Source organism: Misgurnus anguillicaudatus, chromosome 1 (genome assembly GCF_027580225.2).
Source record: "Misgurnus anguillicaudatus chromosome 1, ASM2758022v2, whole genome shotgun sequence".
Taxonomy (NCBI): domain Eukaryota; kingdom Metazoa; phylum Chordata; class Actinopteri; order Cypriniformes; family Cobitidae; genus Misgurnus; species Misgurnus anguillicaudatus.
The window spans coordinates 23,760,513-23,779,212 of NC_073337.2; the positions used below are offsets into that span (position 1 = coordinate 23,760,513).

At 41.4% G+C, this 18,700-nt stretch overlaps 1 protein-coding gene across 2 annotated transcripts in view; it reads left to right on the forward strand.

The window, feature by feature from the left end:
- plxna4 (plexin A4) overlaps positions 1-18,700 on the forward strand; it is a 289,939-nt gene that overhangs the window by 258,391 nt on the left and 12,848 nt on the right. For both annotated transcript variants that reach the window (XM_073868431.1, XM_055191382.2), the window contains exons 26-29: positions 2,343-2,446; positions 5,696-5,795; positions 9,142-9,332; positions 12,929-13,098. In XM_073868431.1, coding sequence (XP_073724532.1) covers positions 2,343-2,446; positions 5,696-5,795; positions 9,142-9,332; positions 12,929-13,098 — 565 coding nt within the window. The remainder of the gene's footprint in view (positions 1-2,342; positions 2,447-5,695; positions 5,796-9,141; positions 9,333-12,928; positions 13,099-18,700) is intronic.

The window sequence follows — 18,700 nt, forward strand, 5'->3', positions numbered from 1 at the left end:
TTTAGCCCCTTTTTACAAGCTCTCTGGAGTCCAAGCGTGTTGTTTTATTATTGTTTTATTATGAGGGGAAGGACAACGTCTGAGGCAGCATGTATCCGTTCACACTCCACGGATGAGAGGAGGCTTTTCGGTATTCCATAAATGGATCTTAGGGTCTCCCGAGCCTCGCTATAGTCGCTGGTTCCGATCTGGGGGCTAGATAAAGATAATGGGTAATAGGAATGAGGTAGCCTCCATCTCCTCGAGCCCTCGGAGACAAATTGGACCGGAGCGTTTTTTGTCCCCTGCCTTTGTTTTTAATTCTCTCCGTCACAATCCCCCGAGGAGATGGAAGATAGAGGAACAGAATGAGAGAGTGATGCATTGCAGACGAATCAATGCACTTCAGCCTTGACTTGAACTATCTTTTGGCTCTTTGCTATCCAGCTGCACCCACCTCCTGTCATCTTCAGCAAAGATCTTATCCATTCTGGTGCATTTCTCATCAGCACCTCCACAAATTCATTTAGGCACTGTTGTCTACACTTTCTCACGCTGTCTGCATTGCTTTCTTCCTTCTCTTTTATCTTCAGTCTCTTGAATCTCTGTTTATCGGTTTTACATCACCACAGGAGGATTTGGGAATCAGGCCAATGTTGACGTGTTCCGGTTTGTTTCGTTTCTTGTTTTTGGTTTTCTTTTCGTCCCTCCATTTGTTTATTCTTCGGTCTGCCCTTCCCTGAGTCTAGGCTCATTTGCATGTTTATAGACAGTGGTACTGTACTGAAATATAAAAACAAAGGCCTGGCAAGTTATTCTCATCACCCAGAGACACGTTTCATCATCTCGCCTGTGATTGCTGTTTTGCTTTTCTGGTCCAAGTGAAAGATATCAGCAGGTGGCGTGAAGAGGCGTGAAGAGGTCTCAGTCCATGTATACATTCATTTAGCAGCAATGGAGTTCAAAAAGGACACCTTTCTTGTTCCAGACCATGTCATCTGTACATCACATTGCAAAAGTGCGTTTATTTGATTCCCATCACTGAATCCCATTGCCGTTTTTTGCTGAGGCTGCAGACAGGCCCTGGTGGCTGAGCGGAGGGTGGGAGATTCTCTTTGAATTTTGTTGTGCATCTCTTGCGAGCTCAGTAACTACAATAAGAGCAAGCTCAGCGGGAGGCTTAAGGTGGTCGATCAGGGCCGTTTGGGCTCAGGAAGCTCGACCCGCTAGAGATGAAAAAGGAAGTGGCTTTCAGCAGCAGCTGTAATCACACCCATCGATCCACTGGCCACGAAGGCCCAGCTCTCTAACAAAGGGCAGAAGAGATTAATTTACCTTTACTTTTCTTCCACCCTTTCCAAAAAGGCTCCTTCAAATACGCTTATTTTCTCTCCCAGTTTTATTTTTTCTCTCTCTCTCTCTCATTCACCCAAGTACACTCTCACTTACTCAACTACAGACCTTCTTTTTGACCTGTTTTGGTGGAATACGTACAAGGATGTACGATTAAGACCTGCATAATAAGACTGTTGTACTTGCACCCAGGTACTTCTAACTCATAACTTAATGTTTTTGTATTAAGCCAAGATGTGCACAAAGTTAATTAAGGTAGGGGTAGTCATGGCCTAATGGTTAGAGCAGGGGTGGACATTCCTGGTCTTGGAGGGCCACTGTCCTGCAAAGTTTAGCTCCAACCATAATCAAACACACCTGAAAATCCCAATGTAAGGCTTCAGTATGATTTGGAAATGAAATTCAGGTGTGTTTGATTAGGGTTGGAGCTAAACTTTGCAGGACAGTGGCCCTCCAGGACCAGGAATGCCCACCCCTGGGTTAGAGAGTCTGGATTGGAACCAGAGGTTGTTGGTTTGAGTCTTATGGCTGGCAGGTTGCGACTGAGGTGCCCTTAAGCAAGGACTTTATTGGTCACTTTTTAGTGCAATTTAGGACAAAGCCATTGCTTTTGTAACAGCAGGTGTTTTGTTACCCCCAGTTCCACCAGCGACTTTCAGGTCCTTAGGAGGCGTTTCTAGATCTGGTTGTCATAGACAAATGAGTATCGTTCACTCCAGTAACTGATGAGAACTCCACTGCTTCACTCTCATTGGTTGTCGCTCATTATTTGCATAAAGTTAAACTTTTCTCAACTTTGGACATTCCCACTTTCCGTCACCAATGGTCACGCTTGTGTCACCGGAAGTCACCAAGCATTTCATCGGAAATCAATGAGATCATGTTGCTCTGCTACTGCTAGTAGCTGGCGGTCTGAACGGGGTGTTAGTGTTTGGGAAACGATTTGTGAGAACAATCACTTTTATTGCAATGTGCTTCATTTAACTTACAAGATTGTTATTTCGCTGCAGAGTGGCGTCAAGGCAGAGTGGTACGAGTCATACTACAGGATGAAGATGTTACCACAAAAATCGAGGGCGACTGGAAAAGACTCAACATGCTGTTACACTACCAGGTGAGACCCTGAACATCTTAAATAATATTTATTATTTTTAATAGTATGAAAATGAACTGTATGGTAATCATGCGAAACCTGCAATAGCTTTCCAAAAAGTCTTTGCATAGTGGTAATTCATTTCCCGGTAAACAGCCGTTTCCAGGTAATCTTGTTCCGGTAATGAGGCTTTTAGTATGCTGGTCTGTCACTGAGTCAGAGGTACAAGACACGAATGCGTCAGAAAGCAGATAACATTTTTGTTTTTCTTACTCTTTACTATAACACAATATCTACAGAAACACTACCAGAAAGGCTTTAATTTGTATGTTTGTTTTCTTTTACACATATCTTTTTCAATGAGTACATGATCGACACACGGTTGCCTCCATGATGGCTTTTCAGTCTTTGATTTGTGTCTTAAATGAGAAGATTTCTATTTAAAGCATCATCCCCAGATGTCCCATTACAGTTTTTCTTCTAATAATGGTAGAATTTCCAATGAGGTAACTAAAAAAATACATAAATTACTTGTTTTGTGCTTTCCTCCCTCACCCCCTCGTCTCCCCGGTAAAGGAATACTCCACTTTCATAAAAAAACAGATAATTTACTCACCCCAATGTCATCCAAGATGTTTTTGTCTTTCTTTGCTCAGTCGAAAAAAAAGTAGTTTTTTGAGGAAAACATTTCAGGATTTTTCTCCATATAGTGGACTCAACAGTTTACAGTTTCAAAGCAGCTTCAAAGGGCTCCAAACAATCCCAGCCGAGGCATAATGCTGGATTCACACCAAACGCGGTAGAGGCGGCAAAAACGTGCTAGTCGCGCGTAGTTGGACGCTTGAACATTTTGAGTTTACTCGCTTCATTCGCACTTGAAAGCTGCGCATGAAATTCTAGTCATTAGAGACATTCACACGGAAAATCGCGTCATGGGAGGAGGGTCTTCTGCGACTCTGCTCGCTTCCTGTAATCACGCCACTACTAGAGCAAGCTCCTGATTGGTTAATGTGGCGAGATTTTCCACCAAAGTTCCGATTTTTCAACTTGCACATTTCCTGCGGCAACGCTCAATTCGCGTCATTCACATGAACTTGACGAGTGAATGAGGCAGATTCGCATCTGCCGTGCTAAACGCCTCATTTGTGCTGCGAGACCTCCAGATGCACGTAAACGCATCTTTACAATGACTTAAAATTGAAATAATTTGCGCCAGATGCTCTTCGCCTTTTGCGTGAACACAGCATACGGGTCTTATCTAGCGAAGCGATCGTCATTTTCAAAAAAAATCTATACTTAAATCTCTAATTCTCGTCTTGTGTCGCACAAGCACGACCTTACGTAATTACGTCGAAAGTTCAAGTTACGTATGTGAAACGCAAAAACATTAATTAGCATCATTTCACATACAACAATGTCGGAACGGTTCACTTTCTCCACACTTGTAAACACTGGAGCAGTTGTTTTGCATACGTCATGCGTGTCCTTTTAACGTTGGTCTGTTTGGGTCAGTTTAGGGTTGACAACAGACAGGCAGTGCTTCATTATGCTGCAAATAATTTCCTCTGCATGCCTACCTTCAATTGAGCTTTTTTTGAGAGAGGAGTCTGCATAGTACTTAAATTAAATGTCACAGGGTGGCGCGTGGGTGCAGGGCTGGGAGTCTACCGGGTGGATTAGCTGTTGATTGGAATCGGAGATGAGATAATGAAGACAGAAGTTAATTCATTTTCAGTCGGGGAGGGCGTGCTGTCCTTGACCAAAAAAGCTATTAGAGACTCAGCCTGTTGGAGACCCTCTCTACACCAGTTCCTTATTTCCTTCCTTGCATGTCTTTTACACTTGCCTAGGATTTTTTTTTAGCATTACATACTAATACAACCAGATTGCCTGGCAGTTAAGAGCATGTTCATGTTCTAATGCCTAACCTCAAGTCATACTTTTCTACATATCGAGTAGAAAATGCATCTGCCTCTGACTCGTTCTTTGACGGAAATTCTTTGATGTCATCTTGGGAAGCATTACATTTGGTTGTATAAGCCCCATCTGTGATATCTGACGGGTCTAAATGCCCACCGAGGAAAGATAAAAGCTGTTTGCTTAAAAACCTTTTCAGCCCTACTCTGAAGTCTACTTCCACAGTCTTTTACCCGTCTATCTTTCGTGTATGAAATGTTTGATTTTGTTGCGCCTGAGACTCTCCTCAAGGGCCATAGCGGTAAAGGAAGACTTAACTAGTTGAGGTTTAAAGAATAATGCCTTAATGGTTTATAAAGCCCAAAATTTCCCTTGTTACAAGGCACGTGTCCCAGTGCAGCTCTGAAATGACACCATCTAGACCTTCACCTCAATTAACCCCTTAAGTGAAAATTATGCAGAGTGAGAGATGTCTGGTTGGGGAGAAGAAGCCCCTACATGTTAATTGAATTTGACTTGATAAGGATTATTGTGGTTAGCAGTTGCTCAAGCATGTAGTTAAATAGCTCAGACCATCCCAAAGGTAAAGCAGATTATCCCAGAAATGTATCACTTGGTTGTCAAAAATGAATGAATCCTAACTAACAATACACAAGATGACATATGTATAAAAAGATTTTTCACATTTTTTTTGGTCAATATTGAAGGGATTTTTACAGTTTTGGAATCCATTCAGCCGATCTTCAGGTCTGGCGGTACCACTTTTAGCATAGCTTAGCATCCGATTAGACCATTAGCATTGCGCTCAAAAATAAACAAAGAGTTTTGGTATTTTTCCAATTTAAAATTGGACTCTTCTGTAGTCACACCGTGTACCAAGACTGACGGAAAATTAAAAGTTGTGATTTTCTAGTCCGATATGGCTAGGAACTATACTCTCATTCTGGCGTAATAATCAAGAACTTTGCTGCTGTAACATGGCTGCAGGAGCTGCAATGATATTACGCAGTGCCCGAAAATAGTCCCCTGCTATTGAAAGTTACCAAGGGAACTATTTTCGGGCACTGCGTAATATAATAATACAGAAGAGTCAAGTTTTAAATGGGAAAAATATCAAAACTCTTGGTAATTTTTGAGCATGATGCTAATGGTCTCACCAGATTCAATGAATTATGCTAAGCTATGCTAAAAGTGGTACCGCAGACCCCAAGATCGGCTGAATGGATTCCAAAACTATAAAAAGCAAGTGTTTAACTCTAGGGAAGCTGGAAAATGAGCATATTTTCAAAAAAGTGGAGTGTCCCTTTAAAGCCTGAAGTGTAATGAATGTGTTGATGTTTTCTATGTGTGCAGGTGCCTGATAATGCTGTGGTAGCACTTGTCCCAAAGCAGGTCACTGCATACAACTCGGTCAACAATTCCACTGTCTCCAGAACATCTGCTAGCAAATACGGTACGTCTCCAAACTGTATATGCAGTGAGATATTATACTTCATCTAAAGCTATTATTTAAAGCAACACCAAAGATTTTTTTTACCTTAAAATAACGTTTCCAAAAACGTTTCAGTCGTTCATTCACTTGAAACAGGGTGAACAGCACTTTCACATTCGCTTTGCAGCCCTCTATTGGCCAAAACCGCACTAAAGAAGTTTCCAACCGTCGGGTCGCGGTCCTGTAGTTCGAGTGAAAAGTACCAAAACTTGCTTTACAGCAGACTTACAATCCAATCAGAGCCAACTTTGCTGCAGTAGGCTAAATTATTTACGACAGTGGTAATGGACAATTCCGCTTCCAACCTGTAGGGGGAGCAAAGAGCAAAAACTCTTTAGTGTTGCTTTAAGAGACAAAAGAAGTACTATAAAGAAACAAACTAAATTTGACCCTGGACCACAAAACATCATACGTCGCATGGGTATATATGAAGTAATAGCCAACAATGTATTGTTGGGTCAAATTTATTAAAAATGATTAGGATATGAAGTAAAGATTATGTTCCATGAAGATATTTTGTATATTTCCTACTATAAATACATCAAAGCCCTATTTTTGTGAGTGGATGCAGTTGCTAAGGACTTTATTTGGACAACTTTAAAAGGCGATTTTCTCAATATTTAGATTTTTTGCACCCTCAGATTTCAGATTTTCAATTAGTTGTATCTCGGCCAAATATAACATACCATACATGGATGAAAAGCTTATTTATTCAACGTGATGTACAATTTTACCTTATGACTGGGTTTGTGGTCCAGGGTCACACATATACCATAGCTAAGTTCCTTCATCTGGTCACACCAAGTACAAAAAGAGTTTAAAAAGGAGTCTGGCCATTAGGCCGGGAGGTACGAGAAATGCAATAGTTAAACATGCAGCATTTTAGCCGGCCGCAAAAAGGAACGGGAACGAAGCTCAAACTGAATTACGCAGCGACGGTCGGACGGCGCACAAAGGTAAAAGCAGGAAAATGAGTCTCTTTGCACTTGACTTGCCTCCCGAGACTCTGAAACCATCCCTGTCGTTCAGCCGCCATCACTCCCTCGTACGATTGGCTCTGATAAAGCTCGAGATCAAAGCTCGGGCCGTGCGAGCGCTCCCACTGCACTTCAAATAGACCATTAAGATAGTCTCATTTCCATATACTTTCCTGCACTCTAAATGAGCCTTAAAGAAGACAGAGGGAGAAAGAGAGGCAGACGGTACATGCCACACATCACTTCACTATTACAGAATCAGCTTTTCAGACAGGACGAGCGGGAGAGCCGCTTTGAATCAGCCGGTCACAGTGGAGAGCCAACAGAAAGATTGGACCTTTGTGAGACACTGATGGTTTTATTAATCAAATCTAGTACGCTCTATAGACCAAATGAGTGTGAATACTTAGTCTGCTATTGCCATTTAATAACAAGTAAGTTTTGCAAAAGTCGCTAAAGGCCACCTCATTAAAAAAATGAGATGATGTGATTAACCGAATGCCCTTTGAATGCATTATACAAATCTGCTTGAGCCTGACCTCAGGCCATTCAGAATCCACTTTGAATCTATTAAGAATCGCTAATTTACAAGAATTTCTCATTAATGCATTATCTAATCAACCAATCACATGGCAGTTGCTTCAATGCATTTAGGGGTGTGGTCCTGGTCAAGACAATCTCCTGAACTACAAACTGAATGTAAGAATGGGAAAGAAAGGTGATTTAAGCTATTTTGAGCATTGCATGGTTGTTGGTGGCAGACGGGCCGGTCTGAGTATTTCACAATCTGCTCAGTTACTGTGATTTTCACGCACAACAAAAAACATCCAGTATGCGGCAGTCCTGTGGGTGAAAATGCCTTGTTGATGCTAGAGGTCAGAGGAGAATGGACCGACTGATTCAAGCTGATAGAAGAGCAACTTTGACTGAAATAACCACTCGTTACAACCAAGGTATGCAGCAAAGCATTTGTGAAGCCACAACACGCACAATCATCTCTACAATTTGCACGAGCTCACCAAAATTGGACAGTTGAAGACTGAAAAAATGCTGCCTGGTCTGATGAGTCTCGATTTCTGTTGAGACATTCAGATGGTAGAGTCAGAATTTGGCGTAAACAGAATGAGAACATGGATCCATCATGCCTTGTTACCACTGTGGTGGTGTAATGGTGTGGGGGATGTTTTCTTGGCACACTTTAGGCCCCTTAGTGCCAATTGGGCATTGTTTAAATGCCACGGCCTACCTGAGCATTGTTTCAAACCATGTCCATCCCTTTATGACCACCATGTACCCATCCTCTGATGGCTGCTTCCAGCAGGATAATGCACCATGTCACAAAGCTCGAATCATTTCAAATTGGTTTCTTGAACATGACAATAAGTTCACTGTACTAAAATGGCCCCCACAGTCACCAGATCTCAACCTAATAGAGTATCTTTGGGATGTGGTGGAACGGGAGCTTCGGGCCCTGGATGTGCATCCTACAAATCTCCATCAACCGCAAGATGCTATCCTATCAATATGGACCAACATTTTTAAAGAATGCTTTCAGCACCTTATTGAATCAATGCCACGTAGATTTTAAAGCAGTTTTGAAGGCCAAAGAGGGCAAACACAGTATTAGTATGGTGTTCCTAATAATCCTTTAGGTGAGTGTATAAGGTTATTTACTGTATGTAAAAAGTCCTCGAGTGCGCTTTTTTAAAGAAGGGTTGGCAGCCAACATACAGATTATTTATCATTAACAGTTTGAAGAAACTATTTTGTATTAAAAAGCGATATTGTATTATCTTTCAGTATATAAATCTCAAAATGATGGAGCAGGTTATATATACACACACAATTCACCCCACACTTGATCGCCCCTATTTTGTCCCCCTTTATTTTTTCTCTCAGACTTTACTTCTTTCCTTAGAGAGATTGATTTCTGTTTCATCTGCCAGCGTGAACTCTTTTTATGTTACCAAATCAGGCTTTTGGCAACAATTTTTTTCCACACTGTGTAAACATTCATCGAGCTCCGTGTTTTTTTTTTTTAAATGTCATGGCTGATCTCTCCCTATTGGCTGAAGCATGAATATTTCATCCGCCCTGACACCTGTTCGATTTTGTGTCCGCCAAAGTAAGCGAGCGAGAGAAAGTGTGTGCGGGAGAAAGTGGGATGAAAAATTAATATACGTCCTAAATGATTCATATCCAATCTCAAATACTGCACAACAAAAGCGATGTGTTTTGTACAGATAGGCACAGATCTGAAAAGCTTTAGGAACATTTGTTACCATGGTCAGGAATCATCCCTCACCGTCTTTGTCTTTTCCCTCCCACAGAAAACATGATCAAATACACGGGTAGTCCAGACAGCCTGCGTTCCCGCACCCCCATGATCACACCTGATCTAGAGAGTGGTGTCAAGGTGTGGCATTTGGTGAAGAACCATGAGCACGGAGACCAGAAGGAGGGCGACCGTGGGAGCAAAATGGTCTCGGAGATCTACCTGACCAGGCTGTTAGCTACCAAAGTAAGCTTTGTTTGGGTTTAAGCAAAAATGTGTAGCAATTTAGGGTTAGATTTTCTGTTACTAGTTCTCATTTGAATACTGTTTAAGTGCGAAAATTGTTAACACATTTATTCTTTCCTTACTTATACCTTCTGAAATGAAATCCGTCTAGTGCCTTGTAAAACAAGCTATTATCGCAATAGTGCACAAATGCTCAAAACTGCAGTAGGTCCATTTGCTCTATTAGTTTCACGCTGACCAACTTTCTTTCTGCCTGTAATATGTACAAATCCTTCACTACCATACTGGTTCACATCACATATATTACACCACGCAGGTTTTCTCCTATATACATTTTATTCATTTTTATAAAATTTATGCAGTATTAAAGAGATCCTATGGTCTGATTTACAATTTTACATTTAATTTAATAAGTGTGTGTGAGTACATGTTAATGATATGCAAAAAGTACAAACCCCAAAGTAAACGATGACGCGGGATTTCTGGGATTGGTGATGTAGACAAGACCGACATTATCATAATTCCTCAGACTCACAGCCTGTAAGTTAACTCCTGTTAGCATTGTATTGTGAGCGAATCTTTCAAACATGGTAAGGAGCGTCACATTTCCTGTTAACGTCAGAGCTATCTGTAACGTACAGATTAGCTGGCCAATCAGGGACACGAAGCTTTTCAAATCGATGAGTTTTGTACAAAATCTGTGCGTTTCAGGAAGACAGGGATATCTGGAGCTACAAAAATGTACAGTATGTGGAATATAATGTGTATTTAAACCATAAACCACACGAACACATTGCATTACACCAAATACACAACATAACGTTGTTTTAGCAATAAAAAGGTGCACTTTAAAACAAGATAAAATAAGCTAAAGTGTTTTTGGTGGAACCTTAATGTGAGCAATAGCAGGACCTGCAGACTCTTATTTTGAAAGTATTTTTTTAGGGGGGGGTAGTGTTTGCCTTTATTTGACAGAAAGTACCGCATTTTCGGGACTATAAGTCACTCCAAAGTATAGGTCGCATCATTCAAAAATGTGTCATTAAGATGAAATAGCATATACAGTATAAGTCGCAGTGGACTATATGTCGCATTTATTTAAAAAATTATTTCACAAAATTTAAGCCGAAGAACAGACATTTAATTTGGAAAGGCAAGTGACTCAACTAAACAATAGTAGACAGAACAGCAGGCCGAATAGATGTCTGTACATTAAAGTAATATTATCAGTTATTTACACAATACACAATAGCATACAGAACTTACCTGGAAGGTTGAATAGGCTAAATTAATCAAACAAGCCAATGAGCATCAAGTTCGCAGACTCGTCATTCCACATCACTGAATCCATTGAATTCCATAAATTCAGGAGCAGCATGTGGAGGACTCTCGGGGCTGTAGACGGTAATGTTGTCTCTTGCCTCATAATGTCAAAATTAATTCATACTGACTTACAAGGTGCACCTGACTATAAGACGCAGCACCACCTGCCAAATTATGAAAAAAAGTGACTCATATTCTGGAAAATACGGTATGTCAGGAGAGAGGGGTACGGGATCTGCAAAGGACTTCGAGCCGGAATACGAACTCAAGTCACCAAAACATGTCCACTTAGATCTGAAAACCTGTCTAAAATTTTTGCGTAGGACTCGGGTAACATATTAGCGCTATCGGGTCTCGAGTAATTTAAAATAAATGTGTTTTTGCCGAACGGCACTGAGAAGACCCGAACTATCTTGCGTGTTTACATCAAGTCCATTTCCAGCCCATCCTCTGTTTACCAAGAGAGCTTGCGACATTGTGTGGCTGGTGGTCGGTCAATTTTCATTGAGCAATCAATTTTGAATGCACATTTTAGCGGTTACCTTGGGGTCGTCGTCAGATAACTAATGAAAATAAATGGAGCAGCGGGCCAAATTGCTCGCGAGGCCACCGGTGTCTGACTGGTGCGTGCAGACTGCAGACACATGTCCGTGCCGCTTACATTCAGGTCGGGTTAAAAAATTGCCACTGGGTTGGACTCGGGTCTAATTTTCTCGGGTTTGTATCAGGTTGGCTCCTTCTTTTAAAAAGAATGATTTATACATGATGGGTAAAAAGTGATTCGGGTTATTTTGGGTCGGGTACATTTGTTTGGAGAAGACCTCTAGTCTGTCCATATGTCAGCGCAATGTCTACTACACCTGCTCCGATGCCTGCAGACTGTCTTAACCCTAAATGAAATGAAACCCTAAGTCTAATCTAACGACTTCAGTCTCGTCAAAGAGTTCAAGATGTTTGCTGATTTTGTTTTTGTGAACATATTTCCTATATTTAACGTTAGTATCTGACCTGGAAATTTTATATGGATGGTCATTAAAACTAACTCTCAGTAGGGATGCACAGAAAGGTCTTGTAAATCCCCCATTAGAACTGATAACTATGGGACAAAACTGTGCGTCTGTGTTGTCTCTGATCTGTGATTCTGCACAATGACCACCAAATTACCTGACACGACTCAGCGAGAGCATCAGAAAACTTTTCTCCGATGTACACGTACCTCGCTTATTACCCCACTGCGCCGCAGATGGTGCCTCATATTTTCAGATGGATTATTTCTGTGAAATAACCAGTTTATCTCAGACACCATCTCTCTTGGTGAAAAATGATTGGTGTGACAGCACAGTAATTGACTGTTTGGCTTTCACCCCTGCAATAAATACTTGTGATCTGCCCGGGGTGCTGACGCTTCTGGTTTTTTAGTCCATAAGCATCTCTAGCGGACTGGTGTGCCGCACCTATTTTTGCCTTTTTAAGCTTTATTTTATCTTCTCTTTCTATTTAGTTTTTTCTCACCTGTCCAAACCGGATCATTTCAAGTTTAATGCTGTGCCTGTCCGTGTCTGATAGCGTGCTTTTAAGTGCGCGATAATGACCAGGTACATTACAAATAGCCACTTTGGTCCCTGGGCGGCTAATGATGATGTCAGTCGTCACACGGGATGACACCTGTCAGAACTCTCGCAGCATCACCGTCTTTAGTACCTCGTGCCTGTCGCTGCGGCCGAGTGAGAAATATGTATTTTCATCATCTTCATAGGCAAAAAGATAAGCTGTCAGGGATCTGGGACACATTGTCGTGATTGTCAGCTAACGTGATTTTTTTTCGCTTCCTCGTCGACTCTTGCCATCTGCTCAAAACGGAATGGGATTTTATTTGCACACCTCATCCTGGTTTCGAGATATAGCCAGTGCTGTGTGTGATAGTCTCTCTCTCTTCCTCTCTCTCTCTCATGCATCCTATGAGCGCTTTCATTACAAGTGGATTAGATTCTGTCTTCTTACCTTAAACTTGCTGCTATTAAATCAAATTAGGGTCAGTGGTGCAGGATGGAAGTTAATCCATCTGCACAAAGCGGCTTAGGTAGAAACGCTTCCGCTCCCTGATCTTAAAAGTGAACCTTAAAGTAACAATTTCACTATCAAAGAGATAATCTCGGAAATGGTGGTCGTACAAACACTTTTACATCACATAGTGCTGATCTCTGTAAAGTACATTAAACTGCAGACAGGGATGAATGAAATATAAATTCTCTTTATTCTTTGTTGTTCCTCAGGGTACGCTACAGAAGTTTGTGGATGACCTGTTTGAGACCATCTTCAGCACAGCGCACAGAGGAAGCGCCCTCCCCCTCGCTATCAAATACATGTTCGACTTCCTGGATGAGCAGGCCGACAAGCACAACATTCACGACCCGCACGTCAGACACACATGGAAGAGCAACTGGTAAGAGGCAACACACGATCATAGTTAATAAAACTTAAAGGGACACTCCACTTTTTTTGAAAATATGCTCATTTTCTAGCTCCCCTAGAGCTAAACATTTGATTTTTACAGTTTTGAAATCCATTCAGCTATTCTTTGGGTCTGGCGCTAGCACTTTTAGCATAGCTTGGCATAGTCCATTGAATCTGATTGGACCATTGGCATCGCGCTAGAGATGACCAAAGGGTTTCGATGTTTTTCCTATTTGAAACTTGACTCTTCTGTAGTTACATCGTGTACTAAGACTGACGAAAAATTAAAAGTTGCTTTCTTCTAGGCAGATATGGCTAGGAACTATACTCTCATTCTGGCGTAATAATCAAGGACTTTGCTGCCGTAACATGGCTGCAGCAGGCGTAGTGATATTACGCACTGCCCGAAAATAGTCCCCTTGCTTACTTTCAATAGCAGGGGACTTTTTCAGCTGCTGCGCAATATCATTGCACCTCCTGCAGCCATGTTACAACAGCAAAGTCCTTGATTATTACGCCAGAATGAGAATATAGTCCCTGGCCATATCTGCCTAGAAAATCTAAACTTGAAATTTTCCGTCAGTCTTAGTACAAGATGTAACTAGAGTCAAGTTTTAAATAGAAAAATGATTAAAACCCTATGGTTTTTAGCGCGATGCTAATGGTCTAATCAGATTCAATGTATTATGCTAAGCTATGCTAAAAGTGGAACCGCTAGATGCGGAGATCGGCTGAATGGATTCCAAAACGGCAGGGGAGCTTGAAAATGAGCATATTTTCCAAAAAAGTGGAGTGTCCCTTTAAGTTGAAGCGCTGCTCGGATGTTATATGCATCTTATGCAAATCCCATGAGCAGACACTTCAACAGCATCACTGTGGCCATGGCAATGAGTACAAGGGAAATTAATATCGCTCGTTTCCAAATTAATTTCACCCAACCAATTTAAACTCGTGTAGCCATGGCGGAAAAGGGGTTGTGGGGGTTAAATAAACAACTAGCAGATAAAATGAAAAAGGAGAGGAGTGGAGTGGAAAGCTAAGCATTACATGTAATGAGTGGTAATCTATCACTAGCCTCTGCCAGCTTCCCATCATGCACCACCCAAAATGGGCTATAGAGGATGAAGCGCTGATATTGATGCAAAGGCACTTTGGGGGGTGGTGGGTACAGACCCTATATTTACTCAGCTTTATAGACACAATCCCCCCCTCCACAGTGTGTTTCAGGGCCATTTGAGAGCGTTAAGTGTTTTTGGAGATCACAGAGGGTCGCGCTTGCATTATACATTAATGGAATCGTGCACACAAAGAGCGGAACGTTAAATAGCGATTTATCATCTCTGACTTTTCCAAGTAGGCCTACATTTGTTTTTTGTTTTTTACGGATATCAGAAGGGCGATGCGGCAGGGTGTATTCAATGCACTTAACCGTACAACGCATGCATAATACTTATTTTATTTACTGCGTGTTACTTTTTATTCTGTTTATTCAACTTTCTAGATGCAAAAAAGAGATTTACAGACAATCCAGATGGTAACTTAAGATGCCCAAGTCTCTTTATTATCCTCTTACTTAAGTGTTTCCTACACAGATGGATGCTTTAAGATTAATATAAAAAAAAAAAAAATCAAGTCTTGTATACTAAATGAAACAAAGATCGCTAGCAATGGCAAGGTCATAAGTGTGAATCCTAGATAACACAACTGATAAAATGTATAGCTTGACATTATTATGCATGCAAACTGCAATAAGGTCAGGTTTGCACAATAAAATTCTTGGGCCAAATCCTTCAGTGAGTCAGGTGCTAAAGCAAGACACAGACAGTGAATGTAAATAAGTCCACGAATTCACTTTAAAACCCAACAAAATGAATTCATTCAGACAATAGGTTGTAAACCTCAATGTGTCAATGAATGCCTAACTTAACCACCAAATCTTTAACCAAAACCAGACAGAGATAGATTGCTGATGGACGGAGCTCTTCTGAATCATGCCATTATCTTTCTGGATAAATGGGTGAGGAGTGGGTGGTGGAGGCTGCCAATCAAAATAGAGGCTGTCAATACAGAGTCATAGATGATCAAAGCAGTTTGTTTGGCTTGGTTAAATTAACTCACTTAGCTCAGCTACTCAAAATGCAAATAACCAGAATTGATGACATTTGTTTTAGTTCTTAGGGGGTTGTTCACGCTGACAATCATTTGCAGCAATGAGTGAGCGGCAGAGACGAAATACACGAGATGCATTTTTGTGTTTAAAAACAGCCAGAAAGAGACAAAACAAAACACGAGGGTTTTGAGACACATTCTTAAAATTCAGACTGTGTTTAACACTACATACTGTCTGCTCAAAACAAAGCAAGACATCAAGACTAAAAACAGCCATCCGAATGTTTGTCAACCTGAAAGCCTGAAGTATTGTTCAGTTTTTACACGTAAAAGAGGGCCAAACAGATTTTTGTAACCGTGCATAGTTTGTACGCATTAGGGCTGCATAATTCCGATTCTGGAAAAAATGAGAATCACAATATTTTTTGTTTCAAATGAATAACGCGTCACTCATGCATCTGTGAAAGTAAAGCACAATGAACGCATCAACGCGGTTTTCAGCCGCACTTTAAACGTGCCACTTACGCTTCTGTGAAAGCAAAGCACAGTGACAGCATTAACGCAAGCTTCTTCCACGCTTTAAACGCGACACTTATGCATCTGTGAAAGCAAAGCACAGTGACGGCATCAACACGCTCCTCATTGTGCTTTAAACGGGCCACTTATGCATCCATGAAAGTGACGCACAACGAACGCATCAACATGAGCTTCATCCACGCTTTAAACGCGCCATTTACGCATCCGTGAAAATCACGCACAATGACCGCATCAACGTGAGCTTCATCTGCACTTTAAATGCGCCACTTACGCTTCCGTGAAAGCAAAGCACAGTGACTGCATCAACACGCTCTTCATTGTACTTTAAACGTGCCACTTACGCATCCGTGAAAGTGACGCACAACGAACGCATCAACGTGAGCCTCATCAACTCTTTAAACGGGCCACTTACGCAAACATGAAAGTGAAGCACAATGAACGCATCAACGCTCGCTTCATCCGCGCTTTAAACGTGCCACTTACGCATCCTTGAAAATGACGCACAATGAACGCATCAACGTGAGCCTCATCAATGCTTTAAACACACCACATACGCATTCGTAAATCCAAAGTACAATGAACGCATCAATGCGCTCTTCATCAACTCTTTAAACGCGCCACTTACGCATTCGTAAAAGCGAAGCACAATGAACGCATCAACGTGCTCTTCATCCGCGCTCTAAACGTGCCATTTATGCATCCGTGAAAACAAAGCACAATGAACGCATCAACGTGCTCTTCATCAACGCTTTAAATGTGCCACTTACGCATCCTTGAAAATGACGCACAATGAACGCATCAACGTGAGCCTCATCAACGCTTCAAACGCGCCACTTATGCATCTGTGAAAGTGAAGCACAGTGAACGCATCAACTCCAGCTTCATCCGCGCTTTAAACAGGCCACTTACGCAAACATGAAAGTGAAGCACAATGAACACATCAACGCCAACGTGCCACTTATGCATCTGTTAACGCATCAACGCTCGCTTCATCCGCGCTTTAAACGTGGCACTTATGCATCCGTAAAAACAAAGCACAATGAACGCATCAACGCGCCCTTCATCAATGCTTTAAACGCGCCACATACGCATTCGTAAATGCGAAGCACAATGAACGCATCAACGCGCTCTTCATCAGCGCTTTAATGCGCCTCTTACGCATTCATAAAAGCGAAGCACAATGAATGCATCAACGCGCTCTTCATCCGCGCTTTAAACGTGCCATTTATGCATCCGTAAAAACAAAGCACAATGAACGTATCAACGCGCCCTTCATCAATGCTTTAAACGCGCCACATACACATTTGTAAATGCGAAGCACAATGAACGCATCAACGTGCTCTTCATCAACGCTTTAAACGCGCCACTTACGCATTCGTAAAAGCGAAGCACAATGAACGCATCATCCGCGCTTTAAACGTCCCATTTATGCATCCGTAAAAACAAAGCACAATGAACGCATCAACGTGCTCTTCATCAACGCTTTAAACGTGCCACTTACGCATCCTTGAAAATGACGCACAATGAACGCATCAACGTGAGCCTCATCAACGCTTCAAAGGCACCACTTATGCATCTGTGAAAGTGAAGCACAGTGAACGCATCAACTCCAGCTTCATCCGCGCTTTAAACAGGCCACTTACGCAAACATGAAAGTGAAGCACAATGAACGCATCAACGCCAACGTGCCACTTATGCATCTGTAAAAACAAAGCACAATAAACGTAAGCTTCTTCCGTTGTTTAAACGAGTGAACCAATGAACAGTGGTCACTGCAACCCATTGTTTAAAAATCCCCTTTACATGATAATATATTCTGTCTAAGGTTTAATAGACAGACAAATTGTTATAATTTATAAACCAAATCCGTTTCTATATGTATATATATATATATATCCCAAGGGTTTTTCCCTCCTAGGACTTTTTTTAATTCCCCGGCTAAAAAGTCTGGGTTTTTTTTCTCCTAGGGGGTTTTTCAACCCGGAGAGGCAGCCTTCTTGGGTTTAACTTAGCACCCTCTTCTTTACGTTACATTAGTAATACGCATGCTTATAATGTTGATTCATAGCCGCAGCAAATTTAGCTGCTTGTGTTATCGTGTTATTATGTTGTGCTATCTGTCGATTTTCTGTGCTTTCCACTGCTTCTATTAATGTGAAGCTGCTTTGCAACAATCACCAATTGTGAAAAGCGCTATATAAATAAAATTGAATTGAAATTGAATTGAAAATAAAATAGATATAGTGGGTGTTTGAATCGAGATTAATTCGAGATTTTTCCGATTAATCGTGCAGCCCTAGTATGCGTATATCGCGCATGTGCGTACATGAGTTTGGAGATGCATTGCATTTTGCCGCAATGTGTATGCGGCGAACATCAAATAAATGATGCTTTGCAACCATGCATGTATGCTTGCGTACACATAAAAAACGAACTACACTCCAGGCTTAAGTGAGACCCACGCTATCATTTTTAGGTAGCATGAGTTACAGATTTCAGGCCAAAACTGTGAGGGCTTAGTTTATCGCAGTTTGTCACAAAACCAAAAAACTGACAAAATAACGTGAGAGAGTGCTATATTTAGCCAGGATCTAGTTAATCCACAAATCATTCTCATCTCCTAATCCACTGACTCTCTTCATTCTCTGTAAAGAACAACACATTAGATACATACATACTTTCTCTTCTATAGCAATAATATGACGTCTTACAGAGGCCAGCTGTGGCAGTTTCATGAGGGCATAGATTCATGTTGTTCAAGCCTCTGACATAGCACAGATAATCCCAGTTGATTCTTTCTGATTAATTTGGGAGTCATAATACAAGGTTTGCTCTCTAAATCCTCTTGGTGCAATTGTTATTGTTGAATTAATTCAGAGGGCCAGAAACAGGGGGTTGGTAATTCTTACAATAAATCTTAAGCTACGTGCATACCCTACCCTCTC